Source organism: Erithacus rubecula (genome assembly GCF_903797595.1).
Source record: "Erithacus rubecula genome assembly, chromosome: 14".
In the NCBI taxonomy this organism is placed as follows: domain Eukaryota; kingdom Metazoa; phylum Chordata; class Aves; order Passeriformes; family Muscicapidae; genus Erithacus; species Erithacus rubecula.
In genome coordinates, this window is record NC_136666.1 from 4,915,259 (window position 1) to 4,934,041 (window position 18,783).

The window sequence follows — 18,783 nt, forward strand, 5'->3', positions numbered from 1 at the left end:
TGAGATGTTGCCACAGCTGGCAATACCACCAGAAAAGATGCTTTTGTTCTCTTTTACTCCAGATTCAGGGGAAAAAAGGGAGGCAAATTATGTCATTCAGCTGCTCTTTGATCAAAACCATTGGCATTTGTGCCACTTCTTGGTAGGAAGGAATATCAGCACTACTCCTATTTCCATAATGCTTTAGCCAGCCTGCCAGAGGATCCCGCCTACAAGTGAGATGTTTGACATAGCAAAGCCTGGTGGAACAATGGGAGCCAGTGTTTCTTTGGTTTTGCAAGTGGTCTGCCTTCTGGAAACCAGCCTTTTTGTTTGTCTTGGTGGGGTTTGCACTGGATATTTGGGCTTTGGCAGATAACACAGCACTGAGAGTCTTACATGGAGTTGGAGACTGCCCTTCCTTGGGGCAACATAACCTTTACTAAAGCAGATGGTTCCCCACTGGGTGGTGAAGATTAGGATTGTGTATTTTTGAGAGCAGGAGTTGGCCCTGTTTGCATCACATAAAGATAGATAAAAATCTGGCTCTTGTAAAGCTTTGAGTGCTTTCAGCTCTTTGGTTCATGGTCAGGAGCCAGGAGAACCTCTTTCAGCTATCCAGGTTTTTCTCTTTCAAGGAACACTCAACACAAAGAAAAGATGTCCAATGTCTTGCTAAACTGAGATGAAGAAGAGCAGCAGGGGGGGTTCTAGTAGAACAATAATGATGACCAAGAAAATAAAAACCCTATTACTCTTAAATTCAGATCTGAGTGTGGAAAGATTTTCTATTTCAATAGCACTGACAAAGCTGAGTCCAATCAGGTCCTATTTCTACTCAGAACCAGGTACAACATTTTGGAAAGGAGCCCAGCATAATTTGGAATCATTATTCCATGTGCTGGGAGCAGTGCCTGAAGAATTTCCCTCCACCTACAGGCAACCCACGCTGGCTGCCTTGGCTGGCTGTAACTCTTAAAAACCTCCTGGAACAGGAAATGCCTGGGCAGTTTGTGTCCACAGGCTGGGAGGCAAGCTGAGGGACCCAAGGTGGAAATAAAGATCTGACTAGATGCCAGGTTTAGAAGTTGATTGTCAGTTCCTGCCTTCCAGCCAACAAGAAAAACAGAAGTTACAGGTTGTTGCTGGGGTTCCTATTCCTCCTGCTCTTCTACTGGACAAGTTTGAGTTCTGTCACCACTGGGGCTGGGCAGAGCAGCCAAAGGCTGTGTGTGACAAAAGCCATTGGAGTTCTCTGTGTCTGAGACATGGAAGGTTTTGTAGCTGCAGCAGTGACCTTGCTGCTGGGGCAATGGAGGCAAACAGCAGTGAAAACACTTCGGCCCAAATACTCCTGAATCCCCAGTGCTATTCCTGCAATCCTCAAAGAGCACCTTTGAGAACAGGTCTGTTTCCAAACTCTCCATCTCCTCAGCCACCAAGGGAGCAGTGCCTGCAGAAGTCAAGCCCTGTCCAGAAAAGATGTTCACAAAGATGAAGCTGATGATAATTTTCATCAGCAAATTATCTCCCTTTGATAGTGAGCTGGAAGCAAAGCATGACTTCAGTCACTCAGCCTCTTAGACAGTTTTGAGCAGATGCTGGGCTGTCTTTTCTAGTCTTGGAGATAGTTTTATCTCATCCACAGCTTTGATTAGTCATGTCCACAGCTCCTCAGGGCCAATGTGGTGGCTGCTTTGATCTGCCTGGAAGCCACTAGGCCTTGGCAGAGGCAAGCAACCCTGCTTCAGAATTGTGTCTGGAGCTTGCAGAAGGTACTTTGTAGGCTGAGGAACAAAGCAGAAAGAGAAGTGAGCCACAGGGAAAGACACACTGCTGCAGCATGCCAGTGCCAGGACACCATCATACCCCTGGGCTGTGTGCCAGAGGAAACTTTCCTCAGAAAAAAATATTCTCCCACTACAGTTCCCCTTCGCTCTGATGGGACTGACTCTGAGAGCTGTCAGGAAGGTTGTATGCAGAAGGACATATTTCCAGGGCTTCCCAGTGTACAGGTCATTACAAAGGCACATGCAGATGCAGAGAACATTGTGACCTCCACTTGCTCCAGATTCCCCCAGAGTTTAGACATTACAAATTATAGATATATATGTCCTAAGCACACCCAGGGGGGTTTGCTGGCTGTGGAGGCATGATCCAAAGGGATGATAATAGGAGATTTCCTATTGACTTCCAAAGGCTTTAAACAGCTTCTCTTACCTTCTTGCAACGCGCTCAGTTAACTGAGAGCAAAGTTGTGTTCTTTATTGGAAGAGAATAAAAAATAAAATAGGCATGAGATGCTAGAGGTTAAAAAAACATCTTGCTAAAGGCTTAGCCAAAAGACACAGTTAACCTTGAACTAAGGAAGCCCAGTAACACGTGGGATATTCTGTCTGTCTGCTGTCAGGGCAGATTTGATCACGGTGAATGGATCTCCACAAAGGGGCCTGGCACTTTCTGCTGCAACAAGGTTTTGCCAGTTTTCTGTTCCCTCAGTGCATCACACCAACATCTGGATAACTCTGCTTCCGTTCTAACACAGAAAACACATCAAACCCTAAATCAGCTTCCGCTGAGAGTCAACAGTAATGTGATTGCCCTTACGGCTGGAGTTGTCTTTGAGTGTTTTGAAGGACAGCAGTGATCCTGGTGCAATAGTTATGCTGGAAGAAAGGACATACTGCTCCAAGTATCTTTCTTCTCAGTATTCATCTTCCTTCTGCAGTTAGGCTTTCTATGTGGCCTTACTGAGGCACAGAGGAACAGGATGGGTGTGCCCTACAGCTGACCTTATGCAGTATGTCCAGCACTTGGACTCTGAAAGAGGGTGGCCAAGTTCACATTTTGCCCAGTGACCAGCCCCTGCTTTGGGACTTGACTTCTCTTGACAACTGCATGTTAATTTGTTTGATGTCTGGTTATGGAACACACACAAACACAGCATCAGTTTTGTATTTTGCACTGCAAATCTTCACATGTGTATCAACAAAGATTTGATTAATCTTTCAATGAGAGTTTAGAAAAATGTGGTCTCAAAAATCTGGAAACTGAAAGAAATCTCCTTGGAAACTAAATTGAAGAGTTGACTTGCTGCATTTGAAAGGAGAGGTTAGAGATGCATGATCTATGAATTTTTATGGTAATTCTTCAAATACCTTAATCAACTGAAGTACAGAATATATACAAGTTAGAAACATTACAATGGGCCATCTAAAAGTGCGGGGGTTATTATTTCAAACTCACATCCTTTACAAGATTCTGTATCTTGTGCTTAAGGTAGGTGGAAACAAAGGCTCAGTAGTCTGTATTATAATTACAAATTTGCTTGCATTTCATTCAGTGGTGTTTGATTCATTCCAGCTTTAAAAGATTCCAGTAAGAGATCCATTAACAGCGACTGGAAAATTGAGCTTCCTGGTGAGTTTCAGATCGCAGGCACCACTGTCCGGTACGTGCGAAGGGGGCTGTGGGAGAAAATCTCTGCCAAAGGACCAACTAAAATACCACTGCACTTGATGGTAACTTTATATCCTTTGTTTGTGTTTCTTAAGTGATGCAACAGAAAGGATTTATATCCTGGCTGAAAGTTCAATTTTGATTGTTTGCTTCCTCACCACAGTGTTCTTTTGCAGCATTGCAGGGGCTGGAGAAGCCCAGCTTACCACTCAAAAGGTGATGCTCCATGCTGGGAGAACAGGCAGTGTCCCATTCAGCTCATGTCCTGTGCAGGATATCCCTTTAATGTGTCACAGACAGGTCCATTCTAAAGAATGTAGGTTCCCAAGGACCTGTCTAATTTCTTGGACATACCTGATCACACACATAAAAGCATATTTGCTGAAATGTCTTTCCATCTTATGCCAGAATGTATTCTGTCTTTAAGTACTCTGTTCTCTAGCAAAAGATGTGCAGATCTAGCATAGACAGATGATATATGTGAATTTGAATCTAAGTAATGACTTAATTACACACAGAAATGTTCTTTGTTTTCTCTATATTGTTTTTTCATTTGTATGAAGTTTAAGGTGTTTTTTGATATTTTTTCCTAATGTTTAGCATAGACCTTCTCTTAACCCAGCATGCTATTTTATGAGCAGCCTTGTGGCTGAACGTGAATGAGAAGTCCACAGGAATGAGAAGAGCAGGACTGTGGTCCCAGAGCTGGCACTGGTGGGTGACGTGGTGACCCGTGGGCCAGTCTGTTAATGTTGGTGTAACCTTAACATTTGTATCTGTGAGACAGCTGTAATAGTGCCTGTCTCATATATCTGTTCCTGTTTAAAAGTCTGCAGAAGCTTTACAAGTTCTATACCAGGGTTTGCAGAGAAAGTGTATGAGTTTTTTTCATAGTTTCCTGTAACTTTTTTATTCTATTCCGTTTTTTTTCTCTGCCGTTTCTTCTCCTTGTGACTTTTGCCATATTGTTCTCTGAAGGCTATCTGTAAACACTGCTAAAATCAGCATTCTCTCCCTTTTCTCACCTGATTTTTTTTGGCTTGCTGGTGCAATACTTCATTGTGCAATACTTCTGACCCAGTTTGAAAAGCTCCAAAGATGCCTGAACTTTTCACACAGAAAGCTGACAGTAAAACTCCACTTTATCAGTACCTTCTTGGTGTCAAAATCTGCTGCACAGGAACATGAGGGGTTTTGTCTTTGCCTTCTCAGACAGATGAGTGAAGTTTACAGGCTCACAGACCAGTGTAATGCTGGATTCAAAGAGGTTACAGCTGGAGTAGTCAGGGGTGCAAGGTTGGGCACACCAGCACCTTCCTGTAGTCCAGGGTATGCCCACTCAAAGGAGGTATTACAGGCACCTTCTTCACCATCAGAAACATCAGCTTCTGCTTGACTTTGGCCTTAACATGAGCCTTCCTCCTGAAACCAGGACTCTGTCAAAGTATCTTGTACTGCCAAAGTCTTCCACCCTCATTTGAGAACAGGAGCTGCACAGGTACCATTTGGGAAGATGCTGTACAGGATTCCTTTGGCAGCTCGTGGAACCTTCTGGGGCATTCCTTGGTTGAGGTCCACTGCAGTAAAATCTGATTACTGGCATTTTGTGAGCCTCAGCATCAGCAGAGCTTTTAAAACAAGAAATGCTCAGTTCCCCTTTGTTAAGGAGTAAGTAGCTGACATAGGAAAGGGGTGATTTTGAGCTTCTCCACGAGTGTCCTGTCCAGATAGAGACAGGCCCTTTCAGCAGACATAAGCAGAGGAAATGTTCCTTCTTCACCTTCCTTCACAGAAATGATTAAAAATGAGGAATGTAAAAATTACCAGACCATTAAAAAACATGTGGTTTTAAATCACTGCCAGTGGTAAACAAAGCACACATGAAGTCTTTGCTTCAAATCAGATACAAATCTTTTCCTTGATACAGGGTGGTGTGTTCCATTCTTTCAACACAAGAAAGGCAGGATGGTTACCAGTTCCCTCTAAATAGAAAACTGTTGTTCAAACAGTGGTGGAATACACTGGACTGACAAAGAGCCAGAAGCTTCAGTCAATCCATTGTGACCTGCATTTGAAACCAATTATGCACACATCCACACACCCCCCCAATTATATATGGCTACGAAATTGCATGAAATTGGTTTCATATGGGCCTTTAGATTCACTAGTCTTGCACCCATATGGAGATAATAAGGATTTCTTTTTAGGAGCTGGTTTTTAATACTTGAGGCATTTCTCCAAGTGCATTGCTGTGCCTGTATTTCTTGGAGAAACTGATGTTTGTATAAGTAGGCCTGTGCTAGTCCTCCTTGTACAACAGAGGACAACCAAACACTCCCAGAGCAGAAGGCTGTCTGATCAGTTCTGTAGAACAGGAGTTCATATCTCCTGCACTTCAAGAAAGCCAGAGCAGGGCTTGAGCTCTCTGCCTCTGACTGCCTGGTGTTTGTATTGTGTTTAAAAAACCCAACATTCATCTTTGAAACTGTAATATTGGCTAGCTGGTTTCAACCCTGGTGTTCAGTCCTGGTAGAGAGGCTCCCTCTGTGGCTGAAGCAAAATCCTGTCTTTGTTCCCCACATCCTCTGGAAGAAGCTCATCTGCCCAGGGTTCTGCCCTGTGCAGAGCAGCTCATGGGTGCTGAGTTTGTGGAGCCCCCCCAGTGTTCACAGTACAGGCTGCCAGGACCCCTTCTTTCAGCACATTTGTTTGGTTAAACAAGCCCCTGACAGCTTTAGTGAGATTATTAGTTAAGTAGGAATGATTTGTGCAAATCTGGAGGGGAAATAATTATTGTTAGGAGAAAATAGCATTTGCAAATTTGTGTTTTTTCAAATGGGCAGCTACTTGCTCCACTTACGAGAGCCCTGCTTAAAATACCTTATTTGATAAGGCATTGTTCCTGTTTTAGTGGGTGACAAAAGCCAGCACAATTCACCTGTCTAATGCTGCTCAGATCATAGGATAATAAGTATAAGTAGGTTTAAAGCCACAGCATGAACATTACAGTAGTACTTCTGTGGCATTTGTTAAAAACTGTGGTAACTCAGATTCCATGGACCCCATCCTCCATGGGATATCTTCCAATCAGTTCTGACTCAAGCCAGGGAAAGTGAGAGCCAAATGAAGTCCAAATGTAAGTCGAAACAGGACCGGTACATTCATCTGCCTATGGTGAAAACATAAACATTTTTCTCTGTTCCTTTGTCAATAGTCAGAGAATTTTGGAGTAATAACACTGGAGACATCATAAGTGGTTCCATAGGAAGTAGCCAGCTGTTGGAAGCAGGTTTCACCTTCCTCTAGCAATATGCAGGGATGAAAATATGTGTTGCCAGCAGCTGTATGATATGGCTTTTGCTTGTCATCCACAGGTTTCTGAGACATAAAACACTGCTGCTACAGCTTGTCAGCAGGAATAGTCATGCTTGCCTTGAGTACCACTTTCACCAGGAGACAAGGGACTTTTTGTGCAGTAGTTGGTTTTGCCCTGAGAAGCATCACCTTGTTCTTTCAGATCTTTGACTATAGATGCTCTTTAAAATAGTTGTTATATGAAAAGTGCTGATTTAATGCTTCCTGTTGTCTCTCTCTTTGAGTAGCCAGTGTCCTGCTGATCACATGTGAGGCTGAAACTTATGCCTTGAGTTCCAGGTTTAGACATCCCTGTGATTGCTTTACACATTCACAAATCATAAGCAGTTCTTGCTCCTGCAGTTGCCCTGTTTTACCAGTACTATTGTAACTTAAGTTTTCTAGATAAAGATTTGGTTGCCTTTTACAAGGTATTTATATTTCAGGAATTTTTTCCTGAGCCAGCATTTCCAGCAGTGCTATCTCACAGCCTGTTGGCTCTCAGAGCAGTGTGTTGCAACAGCCTCTCTTTTCCTGCCGACCCAGGTGCTGTTATTCCATGACCAGAATTATGGAATTCATTATGAATACACCATCCCTGTAAACTATACTGCTGAAAACAGAAGTGAGCCAGAAAAGCAACAGGATTCCTTGTACATCTGGACACACAGTGGATGGGAAGGATGCAGTGTGCAGTGTGGAGGAGGTAGGGACACTTGGTGTGAATCCCTGTGTGCTGTTTGCAGGCTCCAGCCACAGGAGAGGTGGAAATTGGCCATGAAAATGAACTTCACCATAATGAATTCAATGAAAGCTCATTCTCACCAGCTCTCCCAGCTCTGATCCTGTCCCCACAGTGAATTTCCAGCCAGCCTTTTGGCAGGGACACTGCTCTGTCACCGCAGGCTGGAGCTGCACCTGGATTGCTGCTGCAGAGGCTCCAGGTGCTGTGTGCAGCCCGTGCCTCCACCCCCACCACATTCCTGGAGCAGCATCTCCGCAGGTGTCCGGGCACGCTCAGGGGAGGCACCTCCCTCCCTCCCTCCCTCCGCAGGGATGGAGCGGGGCACTGCTGCTGTCACAGCTCCTGCAGATTTGCATCAGACCGTGCTGGGAGTACAGGAGCACACGGCAAAGCTCCCTGCCCAGAGGATCCCTGGATGTGCCCAGACGGATCTGCTGCAGCCCTGGGGGGAGTTGGGGCTGTGAAACTGAGACTGGTTTGTCAGATACTGTCCACTGCATTTTCAGAGCTGGAAGAAATAGGTTGTTCCCTGAGGAAAACAGATAGTTTCCAAGCATTCTGGGCAGCCTGTCTTCACCAGCAGACTCAGTTATTTATGATGTGACATGACAGAAGGAAAGAGCTCATCTTCACATTTGCAGCCTCACTGCCCTCAGTGCACTGAAATTACTGATTTTTTTCCTGTAAATAAGACAGATTTTAGAATAGACATTTTACTCGTGCATTAAAATAATCATTTTTAAGCCATTAAACCCTAACATGAGCGAAAAGGAAATTTATTTGTAGCTCTTCTGATTTTTGTTGCAAGCCTTCTACCAATTTCAATCTAATCAGTGTATGCCAGCATGGCTCCCACCAGCTTAATAATTGGTCTTTTATTTTAGTTGTCCAATGCTTTTGCTATTTATCCAAGCTCAGAAGGGCCTTTTTCCTTTCCATACAGATGTTTGCATATTTTTTATTAACAGAACATGAGTTTTTTTTATTATCAGCTGCAGATGGTGAATAAACTCAAACTGATGCACACTCAGGGTTAGAAAGCAAACCTTGAGAAACCAAAATAATAAGCAGTAAGGCAAAGTCACACAGTGCAGGAGTGGCACTTTCCTTGTCACATCTGGTCACTGTCATGCTCCCTGTGGCGCAGCTTTCTTGATGCCACTTGGTGGAAGCTGAACCCTGATGAAACTGGAAACCACACTGGATGAAAAACTCCTGATGCACAGTTTTATGTGAGAAATACTGACTCCTCCTGAGATGCCTCCTGCCACAAAGATTTTAAAGCAGTATATCTGGAGAAGATGAGAAATCATTTATTTTGGTGGGTTTATTTTCTCTCTGAAATACGAACATACCCAGTCAATGACTCTTGAACCTCAGTCACTCATTTTCATCCTGATTTCCTGCCTGGGCAGCAGCAGGAGCAGCTGTCCTGTCATTATCTGTCCCATTATTGGGCGTGGGAGGTCGTGTGACTTCAGCACATCTGCCAAGGTGATGACAGGGGACAGCTACCTGTGGAGGAGGAACCAGAAATGAAAGCAAATTGTTTTAAAGCTCCTTTCCACGTTAAACACTAGAAGGAGAAAGCCCAATTTGCTGCTCCTGTGAAACAGTGAATTGCGTGATTATTGGGGAAAGATTTGTAGCTTTTCTGAAAAAAACAACCCAAAACCTGCCAGTACAAAGGTCATGCAGAAGCGAAGAATAAGATGTCGTGCAGAGGTGGAGTACATCTGGTAGAGGGAGCAGGGAACTCCAAGCTTTTCAGTTTTGGTTGAACAAAACATGGTTTTGTTCTGTTTTTTGACTTGGCTTTCAGGGAGAGGAAAACCATCGTGTCCTGCACTCGGATCATTAACAAGACAATGACACTGGTGAATGACAGTGACTGCCAGCGAGTGACCCGCCCCGAGCCCCAGGTGAAATGTAACACACACCCCTGCCAGTCACGGTAAGGAGTTCAAAACACTAAAACCAATATCCTTTTCCTTCAGAAACTGCCCCTTTCCAAAGCCTCCATCTGGTGAACACAGTGAAAATGTCTCCAAGTGTTGGGACACATTGTTAGCCACAGTAAGCAGCTGTAATATTCATTTCCTTTTGTTCAGCAGGTCAGATTTTCATTACCTCAGACAAAGCCCATTTAATTTGTGGTCAGCAAGGCCAGATTCCATGCAGGCTGCCTTCATGCATTGTTTGGGGATGGTTTTCTTTTCCCCTTGGTTGCCTCCTGGGAGTCAGAACAACTTACAGTATAAAGTTAGATGAGAGTACAATGACTGCATATCTAACCTTTCTTTTTTTTGAATCAGCACAGAATGAGGTCTGATTAACTGTCAAACAGTACTACAGAAACCCTGAAGTCAAGAAATTAAATTATGGTGAAACACATTTTAGAAGCTTTCCTCAGTAAGGGTGCTTTGTCCTCATTAGTTATTAGAGATCTCTGAAAATAAAAAATATTTTTTAATTTGGCAAGCACTTTTAGCTGAATTAATTTGATCTGTATTTATTAAAAAATACATTTCTGGCCAAAATGACAAAAGGCAAGAAGTTAAATTAATTTGTTTAGATTCTTTGCTGACAAAAAAGTTTGCTTTTGTTCTGCAGTGATGTTTAACATTGTAGAATAGAAACTCCAGTTTTGATAGTAGTTAAAATAACACTAGGATCAGGGGTTTGATCCATGTGTGGGCCATTCACTTCAGAGGTGACTTCAGTGATTCATGTGGGTTCCTTCCAACTCAGATTATTCTGTGATAAAATCAATTTCAGATAAAGCTGAACAATACCTAAACAGCATCTTCAAACCAACCTGCTGGCTCCTGCACCTAGGATAATCAGACAAGCCAGGGAAATGCACCTACAAAGCTAATCCTGCTGGCAGAAACAATGGGAGAAACAACAAACAACACTTCCTTCTATTACATCTGCACTCTGATTAAGGTGCCCTGGAGCAGGGAAATGCAGTGTCAGGTCATCCATCAATAAGGCTGGTTCAGGTTTTAGTTTCTGTCTGCACTGTTATTGCTACTGTACAATATTGTGGCTCTACAACTTGCAGTACTGAAAGGTATAATGAGATCCCCAGGTGAAATGAGAGCCAAATCCCAAAGGCTTCAAGGAAACAACTGTCATTTCCATGAGGAAGTCCAGTGAGACTGGGATTTCTGTCATGTCACTCTCCAGAAGAAACAAGGAACATCTGCTTGTGTTGCTGGCCTGGCATGAAGTATTTTGGGAAGATGTTGGGAGTAGACTGGTGTGAGCCTAGGCAGGTATAGGAGGGGTTCCAGGTGGTGGAGAAGAAAAGTTACTTTAAAGTTCTGGAAGATGTGGGCAACTTCTGCCTCTACCAGCTGAGAGCAAGGATGGGAGATGCTGGCCATGAGGTCTGTCACAGCCCTGAGACTCACAGTGTGCTCTGAGGGGTCTCCATGACCCTGAGCCCCTGGGGAAGTGTCTTCAGTGCCCTCCCACCATGGCATTGCCTGTCCAGGGCAGTGATGTGGGTGAGGTTACATCACACAAAACCTCCTGAGGAGGGATTAATCTGTCCTGTACCCAGCCTGTGTTCCTTTGGGGAATGGAATCCAGCCCTTAGCGTTATTCCAAGGTCTCTCTTCTGTGTGGAGTCACCAGGCAGTTTATAGGCACAGCTGAGCACAGCTCTGCCCAGCTGCAGTGAGCTCTGGCACAGGGATGCTGTCATTGGCCCTTTTTTTTTCAGAGCAATGACAGCAGAACACTGAATGTGCTTAGAACCTGGAAAGGTCACAGAATCCTTGCTGATGATCTGATAGACCACAGGTCCCTCACCCTCCGTGTAGACTACACTTTCAACTTAACATGCTTTTAATGGAACATTTTCAGAAGCACATTCTCTGTAGCTCTGTAGAATTTAAATTTCCACTTGCGTTTGCCCACCCAGACATTAGAATGCATGCTTAGCATATTTCTCTGACAAGACCAATCTTAAAGAAACCATTCTCTTTCACCATGTCAATGCTTTTTTTATGAGCCCTGAATTTGTTTTAGGGTTTCAAGGTAAAGTATTGTAGCATCTGGTTACAATAAGTCCATTTCCCGTTTCCACTCAGACCTAAGCCTTCACCTGAGTTCAGAAGAAGGAACATTGCCCTCCATTCCTCTAGTAAACCTGCTCTGTTTGTGCATTTGAATTGCATTTGGCACTTCACTCAAAATTTAGGAGAATCACCTTTCAGAGTATTTATCTCTAGAGAGGGGGTCTTTTGGCCAGCACAGGACTGGGTCAGAGGACACTCGGTCTCTGGTTCACTTTTGGATGGGGCTGTGGTGACTTTAATTCTAATCCCACACTGTCCCTTTGTTTCCTCTCCCAATCCATGTATAAGCTAGGTTGCAAACTCTTTCAGATGGGGTGAGATCATATTGTTTAAGTGGAGGAGGAGGCTGTTGCTGTTGAGATTGTAATAAAATAAAAAAAATAGTTACCCACATTTATAAAGTGATCAAGAGGAAAAAGGGGTATGTTATTAATAACAGTGTCTTTCTTCCAGCCGATCCCAAAGTGCTTTGTAAATTATATTCCCTTTGAACTTCAGCCACCTCTCAGGAGAGCCACATAATGTAGGGCAGGGGACAGTAGCTTTCATGAGGCCAAGGAGAAGATTGGAATTCTCCACGGCAACCCAGCATCTGAGAAAAACAAGCAGGATTTAAAACTTGATTGGATACACTGACATGTTTTAAAATTAAAACGTCAGAGAGAGAATTTTCTTAAGGGTTTTGTTGAAACTGGCAAAAATAAAAGAATCTTTCATTCTTTATTATTGTTACTCTTCTCACCTTTTAAAAAATGCCTCTTTTTCTTCCTATTTTATTGTTATGTTCTTTGACCTCTTTTTCCATTAAATTCTTACAGCTTCCTTTCCTGTCCCAACTGCACCCTATTAGCACCTCTTTATTCTAATCCTTTGCCTAGCTCTTTAGATATTTTTACAAAACCCTGCTGTACCAGATGGAATCTGGATTCCCTGCATGCGGCGCGTATGGGTCGCTTCCAGCACGCCGAGCACCAACCCAAATACAGCGGCAGAGCCAGCCCTGGGGTCTGGCACCCAGCCTCACAAATCACAGATCACATCAGCTTGTTTTCACTGAAAACACAGCTCAGCCACTGGCCCACACTTCTACTGCATGGCTGGGTCTGTGGGCTATCAAACTGCTCCCCTCCAACACAGGAAAGCACCAGAAACCACATGAAATTCCCCAACCTGTTGGACCGGTATGGACTCTGTGCAAACGCTGGTAATTTTTCTCCTCTTGCTGTAAGAGATTTTAGGAGAGGTTGAGTCTTTCAGGAGCCTGCTGAATGAATTTGGTGTTCTTACGTGGATGCTGAACAGCAGCATAAATGCCAGAAATCCCTGACTACGTCTACAGAAAACCACAGGAGATCCTGAGACCTTATTTTCACTGTTTAGGACTTGAAAATATCTCCTGAGCCCAAGGGTTAGTTTTCTGCTACTGCCAGCAGCATATCTTAGACTCCTTTCCATAAGCTAAGCTTTTCCACAGGCTCCTTCCCTCACTGTAAGGCTCTCCTTTGGCCGTGCTCTTTGTGTGGGTCAGAACATTTTCTTTCCAGCAAGTTACTCATGGTCATTGTTCAAGCCCTTTTTTTGTGCATCAGCCTGTTCCTTTTTTTACACAGTATTTTCCCTCCCTGCTCTGCCTTGGGCTGTTTGCCCACAGGATACAACAAACCATTGTATCTCCTCCTCCATAATTTTCTGGGTTAAATCCATTACTTTACTTCTTATTGCTTTTTTCATGGCTGCATCTATTTGTGGCTTACAGTCATTTGAGAATGTTTTCCTCCTCATTTGTTTCATTGTAGAACTGTACTTTAACCAGAAATGCGTGTTGATTGGTCCCTGAGCACGTCAGCCTTGCACTGTGTGCTGTTTATTTCCACCTAGCTGTGTTATTGCAGTACTCAAGGTTATTCACTTCTTCCTGTATGACATCCTAATCCTTTGAGCATTGACCACTGCTTCTGACTTGTGTTGTCAGCAGTTTTACCCAATTTTTCAGCAGTTTTCTTCTTTTGGTGTGCCAAGGTCATTAATGGGCATACTAAATTAGATGAATGCAGGACAGACCTTCCAGGAAGCCCACTAGGAACTGATCTAAATTCCTTTCATACCTGATACTCCTTTGCAGCACTAAAGGTGGATGACAGGCCAGCTCTCACCTCTCTATGAATTACACAGTTATATCTATGTTTCTAAGGGTGTCACCAGTAAGCATTTCCCATGCAGCAAAAGGAGTTCTTCACCAAGCAGATTAAATCTACCACATTTCCTTTGTCTGGAAAACCAGTTATTTTAGTCAGAGAAATGCAGCCAGTTTTGCCTGGAGGAAGCCTATCTTGCATCCTTTTACCACTGTGTCCTTGATTATTGTTGCCCTCCAAATCAGCTCTAAAAGCTGGCACGCTGCTGAGGTCAGCTCTGTGGTTACATGGATCATTTCCTTCTCTTTCTTTCTTTCTTTCTTTCTTTCTTTCTTTTTCTTTTTCTTTTTTCTTTCTTTTTCTTTCTTTCTTTCTTTCTTTCTTTCTTTTTTTTTTTTCTTTCTTTCTTTTTCTTTCTTTCTTTCTTTCTTCTTTCTTTCTTTCTTTCTTTCTTTCTTTCTTTCTTTTTCTTTTTCTTTTTTTCCTTCTTTCTTCCCTTTCCCATTCATTTCATCCATGGGCTGGAATCAGCACCAGGCTCTCCAAAGGCTCACACATCACAACAGTGCTCACTGGGGGAAAATTAAGCCAGTTGTAAGAATAAGTCAAGGCCCCAGTTGGCTCAGCACCTAAAAAACCTGTCCAAAGGCTGGGGAGTGCCAAAATAATGGTGCCTCAGTGTGTGATGGTTGGTAGTGCCCATTGCTTTGATTCCTGGTCTGATTTAGGCTCAGGGTGTGTATCCATGTGCTGACTGAGAGTCCACCCTGCCCTCTAGATCCACCATATCCCTATGACAGTGCTCTGTTTACTAGCCCAGGGATACAGAAATCAGTCTGTCTCCCTGATTCTGGGCTGTTTGCACCTCATTTATGTGTGTTCTCATCACAGGTAGATGGGGAGCAAAACAATTTCAGATTTATTGTAAGGTGGTGCTTGCAAATAGTAGAATTTGGGGGAAAAAATATGATAGAAAACTCTGAGAATGTCAGCAAATTCCTCACAGGTCTGTATAGAAATTGCATTAAACTGGAGGGCTGTGAGCGTCCATTAACTGAAGGTGCTGAGCTGGGCATTTAATGGCTCCACATGGGTCAGTCCTTTAATTAATGCAATCAGGCTCTTCTGGAACCTCTACAAATGTTTATCATCCATAAGGTTCAATGCCAGCAGGTCGAAAGCCTTGTCTGTACCTTGTGCTGAGAAACATCTTTGATGTGTGTTGGACTTGGTTGCATGAAAAAAAAAAAAAAAGAAAAGAAGGAACAGCCATGGGGAGGGTTTCATTTTAGCCTGGAAATCTGGCATCAATAGTAATGTTAGCACCCTCTGATCCAAGGAGGCACCACGTAAGAGCTCATTTTGAAGTACTTCCCAAAGCTGGAGTTGGGATCTCCAGAATCAGCTTGAGCTTAATGAATTTGCCAGGACTGTGCGGACCAGCTGGAGCAGGGAATGCTGCGCTCTGGTGGCAGCTCAGGGACACTGCCTGCAGCAGGGCTCCCCTGGGCCTTGCAGCAGCAAAAGCCAAAATTCTGCAGACCAGAAAACCTGAGCCACTCCTGGGCACCTTTGTGAGGTGTGGCTGATGTCTGCTGTGGGCACATCTGGGGCCCAGATGAGTTGATGGTGATTCCATCCACCAAAAGGAGACAAAAACTCCTGTGCTCCAGGTGTAGGCAGGTCATTAAGTACCAATCAGTGGTTTATTAGCCACTGAAAGACAATTTGCTTGTATCTTCCAGCCAGCAACTCGACTCAGTGGAGCAATTCTGGCAGAGAAGGTGGGGAACAGACAGTGTAGAATGAAAGTGCTTGTTGGCTACTGCTAAATGCATTACATCAAACAATCCTAGATGACTTACTAGAGTAGGAGTTAATTGACATTAATTTTCACATGTAGTCATGAGACAGCCTTAGCTTGTTGTAAACACCAGGCTGGCTTCCTTCACATTCTTCCAGTGCAATATGACTCACCAACCTTGTGGTTGACCATTGCCTTGTTTTAAAATGTTACATGATCTGTGCTACTTTGTTTGAAGTCTTCAGGCCAAGTGCAGTTCTAACTCACAGAAAAGGATTAGCAGGATAATCTAGCAAAATATTTAATTGTGAAATCCACCTCTCCTGCTGCTGCCTGCTAATATCACAGTGGTAGGAGCTGAGAAGAAGGCTCTGCCTTCCTGCAAAGGCAGGGAATGGAGCTGGAAACCAGTTACCCCATTAAAGCTACACCTGCAGTGGAGGTAGATAGGGGAAACTCACTGCAGAGGAGCTCTGAGAGTGCTGAATTCTGTCCCTTGGTGCCAGCCAGCAGGACACCAGGTCCTCACACTGAGTCCTCCAAAACAGAGAGATCTGCTCATCTGGGGGAGGAGGAGAGGAGTACAATGGCTTCCTTTTAAAAAAAGAAGAACTTCCCAGGGTGTATGTAAATTATAAAACATTGTTCATGGTTGATCTTATTGGTGGGGAAAAAATAAAAAGCTGTCAAAATGATAATCACTAAAAAAAGAAACCTGTGAGTGAAAGTTGGCAAGTCTGTCAGCAGAATGACTACTGTACTGGAAAATTACTGAGCACTGTTTATAAAGGCAATCAGACAGGAATGTTAGTCTTGGAGTCCTACTTTCAACATCAGCAGCTGTATTATTCTACTAGATTCCTTGTACTTCTCTCAAAAAAAAAAACCCAAAACCTTCTAGTCACAGGGTGTGGCAAACTGTTTCCAAAAATGAGATTCACCTGATGTTTTGAGCCCATTGCAGCAGAGAGGTGGTGAAGAGCTTCAGGAGTGTGTGGGGAGAGGACAGTCCAATGAGGACAGACTGTGTATGTGTGTGTTTCATGGAAAACACAATTCCATTTGTAAAGAGACTTTTCTTCTACATAGTCAAGCATGAGCTTGGTCTGACAGCTGTAAGCAAAGTCTGTCAGTTCCACATGACTGATTCTCAGAAATTTTCCAATTCTCCTTGCTAAAACTCTCCAATGTAAAAGCCTGGCCCTACTGAAAGTGTGGTCTGACTTTTGCCTAAATCAATAGAGCCACAGTTACATCCAGGTGCCTCAGAAAACTGAGAGTGACTTCAACATGGTTTTGCATCACCAGCTAGTGCTAAAGACAACCATTGCTAACTGGGGATGGAGTTATCCTCACCTGTGCATTGAACCAGAAGGTTTTCAATAAAATCTATTAGAAATAGACCCCTCAGATTACAGGGCTTTCAATAGTCTGTCACAGGACTTTTTCAGGCATGTTTTGTAGGAAGTTTCCTCTGATGCTTTACTCAGCAGTACAGGCTCTAAAGGTTGTAGGTAAGAGCCAGCTTTAAAAAACAGATTTAATAACAAAAAAATTTGTTATTGCAAACATGTCTTTGGTCATATCCAAGCTATTACTGTGAAAGCAGGGAAATAAATGTCACTGTAGCATTGGAAAAGCAACAAAAGTACCCTGTAGGTAGTGAGGGGATGTGTGAACACGGCATGGATGTGCAGTTAGTGGAAGAGAACACACCGTTCTTCTGCAGGGTTCAGGACATAAAAAACCAGAGGAAATTTAATGGGCTGCAGTATTTACCCCAGAAGATGTAATGGCTTTATGTTGTAAGAGGCTGCAAATCTCTGAAAGTGACCTCATGTCTTTTGATTGCACTCCCTCACCCCCATCCTTCAGCCTGATCATTTTATTCCTAACTTTTTTTCCCCAAATCTTTAGCTGTAAGCCTCATTTGCAGACATTCATCTCCCCTGGGTTATGTACATTGTGCTGCAGGCACTTTTTTTTTCCAAGAAAATGTGGAGTCTTAGGCAAGTAGGTAGAGTAGATTTCAAGGTTAATAACTAATCCCCATAGAAAGATCAAATGATGAACTGAATCTCCAAAAGATATTTCAAGTTTGCTCCAGGGGCCTGCCAGATGAATGTTGCCAAAGCAGATTAGAAGAACTCCCAATTCCTCAGAAGAGATACTGAGAGGTCAGAGGTTGAGGAAGACTCAGAAGACAAAGATTCAGAGCAGCCCTCTCAGATTGCATGTGGCCCATCCCAGCTTTTGAAGCTTTTGAAAATCACACCTTCGGGCATATTTTAGCTAGGAAGACAGCCACTGACTGAGGTAAAATGTCTGCCTAAAAGCTCATCACTTTCTTCCTGAATCTAACCACCAGCAGGGATCACTTAGCTCTTGAATCTTTTGTAGAGGTAAGATTACAAAAAATAATACCAGGGATGAAGCCATCCCTGTGGTTGTGAGAAGATGAGTGTGTTTGTCACGTAAATCAGAGTTGTTGGCAAAATGAGAGGCTCTCCTGGGACCCCAGCTGGAGCACTCCATGGTCCCACACAAATAGGTATAACCTAGGAGGGAAAGACCAAACTGAAAACAACTCTGGTGTCAAGCAATCCTAGGATCAGTTACAGGCTTTAAGTGTAACTGGAAGCCAGATGCTTTATATGATATACACAGGGCTTAGGTACAGCAGTTAATTGGCTTAGTTAATAATACAGGGCCAGCTGGGGTTTGGAGTTAGAACACTGGAGTTATTTTTGACACTGTCATAAGAAAAATACCTTTTTTTTAAAAATCACCTCTAAGTAGGTCTTGTTAAACACATCAGGTGTGTAATGACAGTGTAGAGACAACATCTACCTGTGGTGCAATTTAATAATTATCATAATGTGATACTATTTGCACATCACATTTTTCTCCCCTGTGTGTATATTAATTGCAGATAGTAATTCTGCTAATATCTTGCTGCAGATTCCTTCAAAAAATTTAAAACTGGCAGGAATTTTCATCTTTAATCACTTTATCTGTTAATTCCATTGTCTTTCCACATAGGTTGTGAACATTGTTAAAATATAGTTGCAGTGTTCCTGTTTTACAGGCACTAAAACAGTATTTTCAGCTACTTGTGAAGGAGTCTACTGGATATGAAAGAAAAACCATAATTTAAAAATAATCTTTCATTTCTAAGTATTTTGCCTGTCTTGCTATGGCAGAGTGAGCTGTGAA

The 18,783-nt window shown here is 43.2% G+C and overlaps 1 protein-coding gene across 1 annotated transcript in view; it reads left to right on the top strand.

Moving 5' to 3' along the window:
* Positions 1 to 18,783, top strand: part of ADAMTS17 (ADAM metallopeptidase with thrombospondin type 1 motif 17) — a 155,979-nt gene that overhangs the window by 111,504 nt on the left and 25,692 nt on the right. Inside the window, 3 exon segments of the mRNA XM_079318073.1 lie at positions 3,343 to 3,500; positions 7,339 to 7,500; positions 9,361 to 9,491. Of these exon segments, the coding sequence (XP_079174199.1) occupies positions 3,343 to 3,500; positions 7,339 to 7,500; positions 9,361 to 9,491 (451 nt within the window).